The sequence below is a fragment of the Nothobranchius furzeri genome, chromosome 6, assembly GCF_043380555.1.
Source record: "Nothobranchius furzeri strain GRZ-AD chromosome 6, NfurGRZ-RIMD1, whole genome shotgun sequence".
Taxonomy (NCBI): domain Eukaryota; kingdom Metazoa; phylum Chordata; class Actinopteri; order Cyprinodontiformes; family Nothobranchiidae; genus Nothobranchius; species Nothobranchius furzeri.
The window spans coordinates 68,106,631-68,118,837 of NC_091746.1; the positions used below are offsets into that span (position 1 = coordinate 68,106,631).

General features: G+C 41.9%; 1 protein-coding gene across 9 annotated transcripts in view; it reads left to right on the forward strand.

The window, feature by feature from the left end:
* The window catches only part of dab2ipb (DAB2 interacting protein b), a 262,935-nt gene that overhangs the window by 102,351 nt on the left and 148,377 nt on the right, over window positions 1–12,207 (forward strand). For all 9 annotated transcript variants that reach the window (XM_070552468.1, XM_070552470.1, XM_070552467.1 and 6 more), the window contains one exon: window positions 10,644–10,762. In XM_070552468.1, the coding sequence (XP_070408569.1) occupies window positions 10,644–10,762 (119 nt within the window). The remainder of the gene's footprint in view (window positions 1–10,643; window positions 10,763–12,207) is intronic.

Sequence of the window (12,207 nt, forward strand, 5' to 3'; positions counted from 1 at the left end):
AATAACATACAACTGTTTGTATTTTAACATCGTCCTTGTAGTTTTATAAGCTGATAATTAAACTGAAGCAAACATCTTTACTGTGAACTAAATTTACTGTGTATCTTCATTCCTTTTGCCATCTTTTTTCATTTGATTTTTCCTACTGGGAAGTTAGAATTTCCGAGGAGAAAGCGAACGCACCATTAGATTATAACAACGGTGGCAATGGAAGCTAACATATCAAGCTAACGTTATCTTAAACAGTTTATTTAGCTGCTGGAGCAGATTAAAACGATGATGCCTCACACTTAGATCGTTGACGCTGGTTTCATCTTCACCCAATCACCCATCGCATTTAGTAAAGTGAAGCCAAACTTTAGAGCGCGTTCATGTTCTTCTAGTCGGAAATTCGGGGTTCCGAGGAGAAAGCGAACGCACCATTAGTGAAACGGAAGCTTACATATCAAGCTAACGTTATCTTAAACATTGTATTTACCCACCAGAGCAGATTAAGATGAGGATGTCTCACTTAGATCTTTGTCGCTGGTTTCATCATCACCCAGTTACCCATCATATTTAGTGAAGTGGACCCAAGCTTTAGCGTGCGTTCTTTCTACCACGCTGCTCTGTTTACAACTCGCTCGCTGTGAGCGATGACGTAACACTCTTGCGCATGCGCAGCTGTCTTGGCAAGTTCTCGTTATGAAGGACGGGTACCGAAACAAGGCACAGTTTGAAATGACGTGAATCGGTGCTCAGTCGGTACTATGGAATTCGGTTGGTACCTTAAAAAGTACCGAATTCGGTACCCATCCCTAGTCTTAGCTCAAAGAAAAGCTGTTGAACAATAATTTTTCACTTGTTGCTCTCTTTTTTCTTTTTAAAACAAAGCCATCTCTGGAGGGGCTTTTTTTTATCAACCACCTGAATATTTCCATCCATTCCTCCTGTTGGCAGTGGTTTGAGTGCTGTGCCAGTCACATATTTGTGGAAGTTAAGGGTTGGGTGTTAATGGGTGGAGGAGGGGAGTCTAAATGGCAGAACACTGCTGAGTCACTATAGAAGGAAGAAACATGTGACTTTCTTAAAGGCTCTTAAATGAATGAAAGTTTTATCAGAAACTTGCATTTCTATGTTTTTTTTTCCTGAGAAATATGTTTTACTTTCTTTAAACAGAATATCAAATCAACTCTTATGTCTCTGTATTAATCTTGAAGCCAGAAACAGCAGGCGGTTGGCTGAGATTAGCATAAAGATTGCAGCCCCTCCGGCATTTGGTTTGCTGGGCTGTCCTAACCACCTGCTGTTTCAATCTTCATACCTAATGGACAAAGATAAAACTCAGCAGGGAGGCGAATATTTTCATTTACAAAAAACCCTCAAAAATGTGCCTTTTAAAGTCAGTTTACAAAGGACGTCAGTCCTAGGCTGCACTGCTCTAATTTCCACTGCCAAATACAAGAGGCACACTCCCACAGGTGATCTTTTATTCTTTTATTTGTTTTTCAAAGGCTCTCACTTGCATGGCCAGGATTCTGTTGACCAAGTGTGAGGCGGCTGGAAATCACTCATAAGATCTATTTGCGGTGGCTGATGAGGGAGGGCGGAGTTTTAAAGAGTTGTAGAACAATCTTTTTACAATAGGAAGCTGTGTTGGGGCTCAAAATGGCCCAGAAGCCCAAACAAATGGCCAAGTTCCACCCCATAATAAAGCCCTACAATGGAAGGACTGGTTTCCACTCTACAAATCAGCTGTGTGCCGATTGGCCAGATTACTCTGATGACTATGCGATGCTGCCTGAAGCTAGCAACTGTACAGTTGTGTGTCGAATCCAGATAACTAAATGAGCACGCTATGGATGTACCTGGCATTCATTCAAAATCTGGATATTCCCAGTTCATCCTGGAGTATTACAGGTGTGCTCGGGTATTCTTCTTTGTTGCTTTCATCTCGTCCAACAAGGACGTTAGCAGTTGCTTGGGCTAGCCTTGTTTAATAACAACATGGTATTTGTGGTTTTGAATTATTGGGCACCTTTATGAAAACGTGTCTGTAGGCCCCGTTCAAACAGCAAGATGGTCATGCAGCATGTAGACCCAACAGTCAATCAATAACAATACGACCGGTTACTGTAGTTGCTTTAAAATGCTCAGGTATTCCTAATAGTTTGTGTGTTAAAAGCATTCTGGACTACTCAAAAAGCTGTCGGGTCCGCTTAGATCAGGGTTTCTCAACGGGGGCTGTAGCGCCCCCCAGTGGGCGTTCAGACTATATAAGGGGGCGGTGAAAGTTTTTTGCCACTGAAGGGGGCGCTGAGATGCTAATGGTGGGCGCTAGCGATACAGGACATTCATAACAGACAGTGGCTCAGAATAAAAAGAAGTGTCCACAGTACAATGTGGACTACCTTCGGTATGGACTTATTCCTTCACCCACAAATCCACAACTCCCCATGTTTCTGCTTTGTGAACAAGTTTTTTGAAACGAAGCAATGAAACCCTCCCGGCTTAAGGAGCACTTGTCCAAAATGCATCCAGACAAAGCTTCAAAGGAACTGAACTATTTTCAGGTAATTAAAGAGAGACACTCTAAGAGAGTTAGCATTAGCGGTATGTTTGCTCGAAGCTTAAATTTACTGGACCGAGGATTATTAGCTTCCTACAATATCTTGTTGCTAATAGCTAAAAACACTTTTTATGATACTTTTTTATGACATATTTGTATGAAACAGTTTCAAACTCAAGGCTGAATTGTTTATTTATTATTTTTTTTATTATGATTTTTGTATCAAAAAACTTTCCATTTCTCTGCATGGGACATTGGTTTGGCAGTAAGGGACGTCAAGCATGACTTGGGGGTGGGGGGTGGGGGTGGGGGGGTTAGCTGAAAAAGGTTGAGAAACCCTGGCTTAGATCATAAATCAGGTCTTTCAAATGTGTTAAATTGTCTTGAGCCTCTCTCAAAAGACACAATGTAGCAGCAAATCAGGGTAAAGCCTAATTTATACTCCACGAGGGAGAGACCCGCATGCGTTGACAGAGGCTTTTTGCTTTTTGACTTCACATGGTAGCTGGGGATTGTCATCGTCGTCTTCCTCTGCTTATCTGGGTCCGGGTCACGGGGGCAGCATCCCAACTAGGGAGCTCCAGACCGTCCTCTCCCCGGCCACCTTCACCAGTTCCTCCGGCAGGACCCCAAGGCATTCCCGGACCAGATTGGAGATGTAACCTCTCCAACATGTCCTGGGTCGACCCGGGGGCCTCCCCAGGGAGGCGTCCAGGAGGCATCCTGACCAGATGCCCAAACCACCTCAACTGGCTCCTTTAGATCCGGAGAAGCAGCGATTCTACTCCGAGTCCCTCCCGAATGTCCGAGCTCCTCACCCTATCTCTAAGGCTGAGCCCGGCCACCCTACAAAGGAAACTCATTTCGGCCGCTTGTATTCGCGATCTCTCGCGATCGCTGGGGATTGTAACAGACAAATTTGTTCCCCATCAACCTCTAAACCCATGTTTCTCGTCTTTTCCGTCCATGAGTAAAATGTTTGCTGCATATCTCAGTACTCCTTCAGTCACGGGTGAAAAAAGTTTTCATATTTTCAGACTTTTTTTGTGATGTGTTCTTCAATCTGTTCCGTGTCTGCCGCTAAATATCTTCTTATTTTTTGAAGTGGAAAGATGGTGCTGTTGATGAATGAAAACAGGAAGCAGCGTCCTGACCAATCGCAAGCTTGCAGTCTCAGTCTCTTTAGACAGATAGTTTAAATGGGAGGCAGCCCGTCAGAGGACTCTTGCGTCGACGCATGATGGAGTTGTGTGTGTCCGTCCCAATGCAGACAGAGAAGTATAAATTAGGCTTCTCTATACGCAGGGCTGTGTCAGTCGTCACTGCGCCACCTACAGGTTGTGCAGAACAGCGCTGCCAGGTTCCTGACTGGGACCAGGAAATGAGACCACATCAGTCCGGATCTGGCTTCCCTGCACTGGCTTCCGGTCTATTATCGTTCTCGCTTTGAAGTCCTGGTTTTTATTTTCAATTTCTTCCAGGGTGGTGCCCCCCAAGGCCCCCCCCCCCCCCCCCCATCTAGCACGCTCCTGAACAGACATTCTTCATCACACACTCTGCTCAACTCTGACCGAGGCCTGCTCGCTGTCCCTCTTTCTAGGTGTCGGACTCGTGAGGACCGAGCTTTCTCAGTCCTAGCTCCGTCACTTTGGAACCAGTTGCCACCCTCAGTTAGGCTGTCCCCATCTCTGCCAGTCTTTAAGAGTTGCCTAAAAACCCACCTCTTCCGCTTGGCGTTCCTTTAACGTGTTTGAGGTCGGCCATCTTTTATGTTGATTTTATTCCCTGTTTTTATTGGTCACTTTATCACTTGTTTTATCCATTTGTTTCTACTTTAATGTTTTACCCTCTTTGCACTATTTTAATTGCTATTATTATCTATTTATTCATTGTGATTTACATTTCTGTTGTGCTGTGTACAGCGCCTTGGGCTCCCTGACAGCAGAAGGTGCTTTATAAATAAAGCTTTGAATTGAATTGAATTAATACTGCCGTCACAGTGTGTTTTATGAAAGCGTCATGGCGGCATGGCGATGCGGGAATTCTGCGGCATTCGTGTCTCCAAGCTTGATAGTAATATTACCATAATGCCGAACTTGTGAATGAATAATCACGCCTTCATGCAACGAGAGTGTTCACATGTGGAATGTGAAGCCATGGTCAGCGACCGTTTTCAAAATAAAAGTAAAACCTGGGCAGTCAGTTTCGCTGCGGTAGACTGATGCCGCTTCCGCTTTTCAGCAAAGTGGCGCCATTGTTTAATGCTATTTTTGATTGTCAAGGACTAACACGCATGCTAGCTGTTGAATGTGACATGTAGCTAATTAGAAAGCGCGGTGACAGGAGTATGCTACATGCTCCACTTCTACCATGAAGTGGTGGGTGAGCAACTCGATCTGGAGCTACAAAAGAAGACATTCAGACACAGAGGCTTTTTTTCTATGGTCTGAAGTCCGACACCTGAGGATGTCCTGAACCGTATGTTGTACTACGTGAGCAGATTGATAGATTGACCTGTAAAATGGTGTTTTTGTAAGTCCTAGTCCACACGTAGCCAGGTTTTTTTAAATGAATATCCGCCCCTCCAAAAACTTGCATCCACACTACCTCGTTAAAAAAAACTGTCCACACATACCCGGATAAATGCGTTGTTAAGGACATGCCAGACCTGTAGGCGGCAGTACTTGGAGAAGCCAGGTGCCGGGTAATAGCCGTTCTTAACCCCGTCCTTCGTCTTTGGTCTTCTGCAAGGAGCAGTAATTCCGCTTGCAAAAACAAACAAGCAAAAAGCGCTTGGATGATTGATAAAGCGAGCGCAGCTCTGAGGGCATCCATGCTGTCGGCTAGTGTAAACACAGGTCGCACACGTGATGTCAGCATTGTTTTGTCGTGGAAAGTGACGTTGCGGACCTTAAAAACTCCGGTTTTGTCCGTCCACACGCAGACACCCAAAACGGAGAAAACGCAGATCTTCACTTTGGCCGGAGTTATTAAAAAGATCAATTTTCGTGCGAAAAAACTCAATTTTCATGTGGATGACAGGCCAAAACGTAGAAAAATATCTACGTTTTGGCAGATCCCCGGCTACGTGTGGACAGGGCCTAAGAATGTTGAGTATTGAATGCGGTTAACCCCAGTACTTAACCGGTTGTAGATGTAAATCTGAAAGTTTTGAAGCAGAAAGACTGGAAAGGAATCAATCTGAAAGATGCGCTAAATGATTTAGAGCTTAAAAGTTCAACAAAAATCTTGAGGATAGTTTGACCCTATTGACTTCACAAACACAAACACACACACACACACACACACACACACACACACACACACACACACACACACAAGCAAACAGGAAATGCCTCAGACATCTGATCCTTCACGTTGTTCAGAGCTTCTCTTTGATGGTTTTCCTTAAGAGTCCGATTGACGTTTGGGTTTTAACTGGGATGTTTTATGTGTCTGTTGTTTAATGGGAGTTAAAAAGATAAACGAGTGCAGTAGAACATTTCCACGCAGTTTGTGGAGATGTATTGCAGGCAGATGGTTCGAACATGTGGAAGCCTGCACTGCAGTTGCACATGACAGTCACATGACAGATAAATGATGTGTACTCGTGTGTGTTAGCGTTCATTTAAGGGCTTGTAACAACCAGCTGTGCACAAGTTGGGAGGTTTCTACCCGATTCGAAGACCCAGAGGGGGAAATTTATCAAAGCTGAGTGTTAGCATTCGTGTGGCAGACTTAATTCATTCAGGGAAGATAATTACCTTAATCAACCTTATTTGCCCATGAATGAGTTTTTGATTTGAGAGGATTAAAGAAAAACAACTCTTGTTGTCATGGCAGCAGATATTTCAGTCTGAGAGTATTTGTTAGTTACAAGAAAAAAGGATAAAAAGGCAAGAAATATTCTGAAAGTTTTACTAAAAGGAATTTATTCGACCAGATCAAAGGCCCCTTAGTTCCAGATTATTTTTAAGCAAATTTTTTTTGTGAGCTCAAATAAACTCGTCGCTGAGCTGAGTCAAAACCCATCAAGTCCATTTTATTTTATTCAAACCTCCACGTTCTCCATCCCGATCGGATTTAAAACCAGGCCCTTGTTGAGACTTTTCTTTAATTGCAGCAAATTGGAATCTCTGCGTCAGAGCACTGTGTGTTTATCTGCCTGTTCTTGCAGACCGTGTTTATGTTTATGTTGGGGTGAGAAATGCTTGGGCGGGTATGAGAGGCTGTGCTCCGCTCAGCAGGAAGTCCTAGTACTCATTCGTCCTTTGATTTCCATGTGAGCTAATGTGCTCGACCAGTTTGCTGAACAGCAGACGGATCATTTAGCACAGCTCAACTTGACAAGCTAATGGAAGGAGAGGACTGTGAAACGAAACGTCTGAGAAGACGTTCTTATGTGATGCTTCACACAAATACTCTGAATGCAAAGACTCCCAAAATGTCTAAAGACCTGAGACAGTGAATTGACTTATTTTAATAAAACTGCTGGAGGATACAGTTATACAGATTTCTGTAGTTTTAACAGTTGTGTCAAATTATGTTTTACCATTTACAAAATTATGAAAAACAGTTTTGTGATCGCATATCAATTTTTGGCTCTTTCTGTCAGCCTATGCTCATCCATGACTAAACAACTGCCATGGGGGGTCCCGCAGGGCTCAGTGTTAGGGCCTCTGTTGTTTTCTATGTACATTCTTCCTTTGGTTGACGTCCTGCCGAAACATTGGGATTTTTGTGCTGATGATTGCCATCTTTATTTACTCTTTGATAAAACTAATGATCACTCTAACCAAGAGCTTCTTGACTGTTTTTCAAATGTTTCGACATGGAGGGCCTAGACTTATTTGAACATTAACGAATGTGAGATGGAGGCAAGTCTGGAGTCAAAATATGGAGTAAAGATAGATTTAGCTGTGATGGTCATGTAAATGGAGTTGTCCTCTTCCTTCTTCCATGATAAACTATAGAGCTCCGGATGTCACGTGATCCTCAGAGAGTAGACGCCATGTTGGCAGGCAACAAAGGTAAACAAAATGAACAGGATCGGTTTGGATTTTACTCCGTCTGAGTTTACTTCACACTTTAAAACCGAAGAAATCATTTTATATAGTCAGAAATTAAATAGACTAAACATCTCCAACCCTTACCGTGCCCCTGGGATACTTTTTAAAAATACCAGAAGCTATCGGAGCGGACTTCCTACTGGACATGGCCAGGGAACGCCTTGGGATTCCCCCGGAGGAGCTGGCCCAAGTGGCTGGGGAGAGGGGAGGCTGGGCTTCTCGAGCTACTGCCCCCGCGACCCGACTCCAGATAAGCGGATGAAAATGGATGGATGGACAAATAACATAGATTTACATGTAAGAAGTTTAAATAGAGTGCTGTGCTGTTTGAATGTATAAAATGGACGCCAAGAGAAATCACTAGTCTGATTTTTTGCCGTGAATAAAATAAATATGTCAGGCAGGAGCGTCTCAGGATCTGTCTGAGATCTGTCTCGGTGAGACAGATAATAGCAATCCAAAGTGCTTTTTATGTGTGATCTGACAATTGATCAACCATTGCTTAAAAATTAAATACAGCTTAGCCGGTTAATTGCTGTGATCATAAAACACGTAAACGGCAGCACGCGGAACTCACGAGGCAACGTTTTACGTGATGTTTACTTGCTGCTATGAGTAATAAGACAGAAAAAGTCACACCTAAATAAGTTTAGGAAGCCCACTAAGAATCGTAATAAAAGCATTTAAAATAAATACCATATACAGTTATGGAAACGTTGGTTTAAGTACCTGATATGAAGTGGTCGCTGCATAAGCGAAAACCTTTACTCTCGGGGTCCCACAGCTTCATTTCAGCCCGATCACTAGCGCGTTTTATTACAATGATCCAACGTTTGCGGCGCTCCGGATCTTGGGGAATCCTGTAGATGGCTCATTCCTTATGTCGTCTGCATCTGTTCTGCATCCTGGGGCACAACAGGAATCTACCATATTTCCCGTTTGAGTTTTCTGACAATAACAAATATTCCAGCGGCGGGCTTCTGCCTGCCAAGATGGCGCCGTTTCGATTTGAACTGTTGCATGCCGGGAGACGTGACGTCAACTCCCGGAGCTCTATTGTTTAAGGTAAACTGAAAAGAATTGGTCATTAAAGACCTTAAGTTCACAGAGAAAGTGTTTCTTATTTTGTTATCTCTTTAACATGCAACCTTAACATAAAAATGGTCTTTTGCCTCTATTTACTCACCCATCTTAGTTTGTGACAGGAGGACTGTATATAAATATAGCTAAATAAATAAAGGTATGATCATTCATATCTGTGATTTCATCTCTAATTGCCAGGCTAGGTTAGCGTAGGTCTGCTAAAAATTAATGTGAGTCGTAGTGTAATAGCTCCTGAAGTGATGAAATGATAATCAATTTGTGTGAGAGAGAAGATTTTTGTTTAATAATTCAGACACATCCATGCTGCAGCTACACACACTGCTACACACACTGTAACACTGATTTCATTAGCTGTTCCAGACAGTTTTGGGCTCATTTAAATGATTTAACTCTGCCTCGGTGATGCTGGAACCACACAAAGACCTTTAATGTGGATGGATTATTTCACCATATCTGGCTTTTAGTATAGTGCACATTCAGTGTTAATGTTTTTCCCCTTTAAAGAGAAAATTAGATCAGACAAATAATATTTTTAAATACTAATTGTTTACCTGCATGAGCTAGCAGGCGTCAGTGATAACTGTCTGAACTATGTAAAAACTTTAACAACATTCCTCTTGGACATGTTCTGATTTGCTGCTTCTGCTCACACATGCAGTTTTCGAGCTCCGATGTACTTCAGGGCTCTTTGATACTGAACTTGCAAGTTGACGTCTCAGTTTCTTTCTTCAAAAAGAAGGAAATGGAAACAATTAATTATTATTATTTTATATTTACTTTAAAGTATAGCTATAAAATCAGGAATCAGGAAGGACTGCCCATCAAATGTTGAAATTTACCATGTTGACCTTGATTTGTAATGCAGAAGCTGATGATTAAACTCTCTTGTTTCAAAAGTATTTTATCACATCTTCTAAAACTTGGGCCCTTGAAAAACTTAAACGTTCCTATTGGACTGAATTTGACTTAATTTAGTAAAACTTCAGGTATTTAAGAAAATATCTCAGAAAGTGGGGCACAAGATATTTTAAGTGCTTAGACACCAAACAGCTAGTGCTGAAAATCCTGTGCCATTTATTTCTGATGTGCCTAAATGTGAAATACACAGAAAATAACACGCAGCTAGCGTGCTACGCTAACTACATGTTCTCCCTATGTGTGCGTGAGTTTTCTCTGGGTACTCCAGCTTCCTTCCACAGACCAAAAACATGCACATCAGGTTAATTTTACAACCCAAATGTGTCCCTTGTGTGTGACTTTTTCTCTGTGCTTCCCTATGATGGACTGTCAACACGCACAGATGACCCCTGTCACCCCTCACCCAGGATCTGCTGGAGTTAGACACCAGTTTACTGCAACCTGAGAAACCATTTTTTACTTACCATTATTTTTAAAAATAATCAGTCACTTTGAGTTGAACATGCAGACTGAACGTAGAAATCTTCTACCCCTTGTTCCTGCATTAGCTACGGATAGAAAATAGACAGAAAAACGCGCGGTTCAGAAAAGCCTGACAGATCTACGTCACACTGTAACTTAACATTCATGGACTCACTCATCTTGACTCACGAGGGTGAAGGCTGCTGTTGGTTTAGCGTCCAGGAAACTGCAGAGAATGTCTTGACAAGTAGAAGCTAACCATTAGCATTAGCAACTCCACCACACAGCAGAACTCCTCCAGGCTTGTGTGTGTCATTTGTGGAGATAAAACATCAACGTTGTGGAGCAGAGGTGAGGTGTCCAAATACCAAGAGACAACATCAGAGCCCCCCCCCCCCCCCCCCCCCCGAGCATGACCCACAAAGCAGCATCAAATCCTATCATAGACCACTGCAAATGTTTTAAAAGATGTGTTGACCTTTAAGATGATTACTTACATTAAAGATGATTTGGTTAATGTAAAGACATTTGTCTGTCTGCAGAGTCCCCTCCGGAAAGGGCAGGACGCCGACGCAGCGTGCCTGGCTCCTCAGACAAGACCACATCCACCATGGACGCCACCGCTACCACTGCCACGCCTTTCAGAGTCACCGTCAGTACGGTCAGTTTGCTTATATTTGTTGTGTGTCATCTTTATCTTTTTGTTTTGGGGAAGGTTTTACTTAGGAATCCATGTTTGCAGGGGGCTGACTTACTTTTAAAAGGGTTATCTGTTCATCACACGTCTACTCACAAAAACCTGATCATCCTTAACGTGTTTTCTTTTGGATGACTGATATGTGTTTTGTAAGCTAACCTGCACATATTTACCCACACAGCTCTGTTCTGTCAACACACTGACCGTCCTGTCCGACACAAATGAAGAGCTCACCTCTGTAATGCTTCCTGACATGTTTAATTCAGTAGATAAAAAGCCAGTTAATGAAGCATAAACTTTCACCATGAGCCACTGATTTAAAGATAATTAGTAATTAGCAGCACCGACTTTCATTAATAATTAACAAGCAGGGAGATGACAAACCAGAGGTGAAGTGTAAACACTTAAAGTCAGGCCAGTTGGGCCACAGGCTTTTTGTTTCTAATAAACACGTTTCTGTGTAAACTTCTTTTATACTTTGCAGCACTTAGCAGGAACATGTAAGGGCTCATTTAGGAGCTAAATCGTGCTTGGGTCTCTAAAAAAAATTTATAAATGTTTTCTTTCTAAAAAAATTCTTAGCTTTTACATTCTAATTAAATAAATTTTAGAGAAATACTAAATTATTGCATATATATATATATATATATATATATATATATATATATATGATGAAAAAGACAAACACTGTTAATTGAAAAAGAAACATGAAGAAAAGCACATCTATATTTTTATTGACTGATGCAACAAATGGTGAACAAAAACAAACATGCGTCTAATTTTTGACTATGATGTTATTTGGGCAGGAATTGAACAGTAATTAGTAATTACAAATGCAAAAAAAATCAAAGGAAAAGACAGAGAAAATGCAGGCTTGTAGAAATATTCAGGTGGAGGAGTCGATTGTTAAAATGTCTCTAAAGCAACTTTCTGTTTCCTTCAGAGGATAAAGAAGTGTAGAGAAGCTTCGCATCATTCACATGACTGGTGGGGTCACAGTCATGGAATAAAAAATACTACTACTAACCCTAACTCTAATAATAATTATAATAATAATAATAATAATAATAATACAAACCTCTGGTGACTAATTCTCACCAACTTCCTCAACGACGTTTCCATCTATCCTTCATGCATGTTTTCTGATGCTGCCCCCTTCTGGTCCTTGGTGGTAGCACATCCTTATTAGTAAAGCATTGACCCATTTTGATGATTTTTTTATTTTTTATTTTTGGCATGGATTAAAAATCAGCTAAATAATTATGGGGACTAGAATATTCAAAGGAAGAAACATTCTGCACATCCTACATGCTGTTTGGTGAGTAGTCCTTTATCTGTCTTTTTTCTCTAGCAGTGACTAAACTCTCGACACTTTTCTGTCATGGTCTGCGTCCTGCGTCCCCCTCATG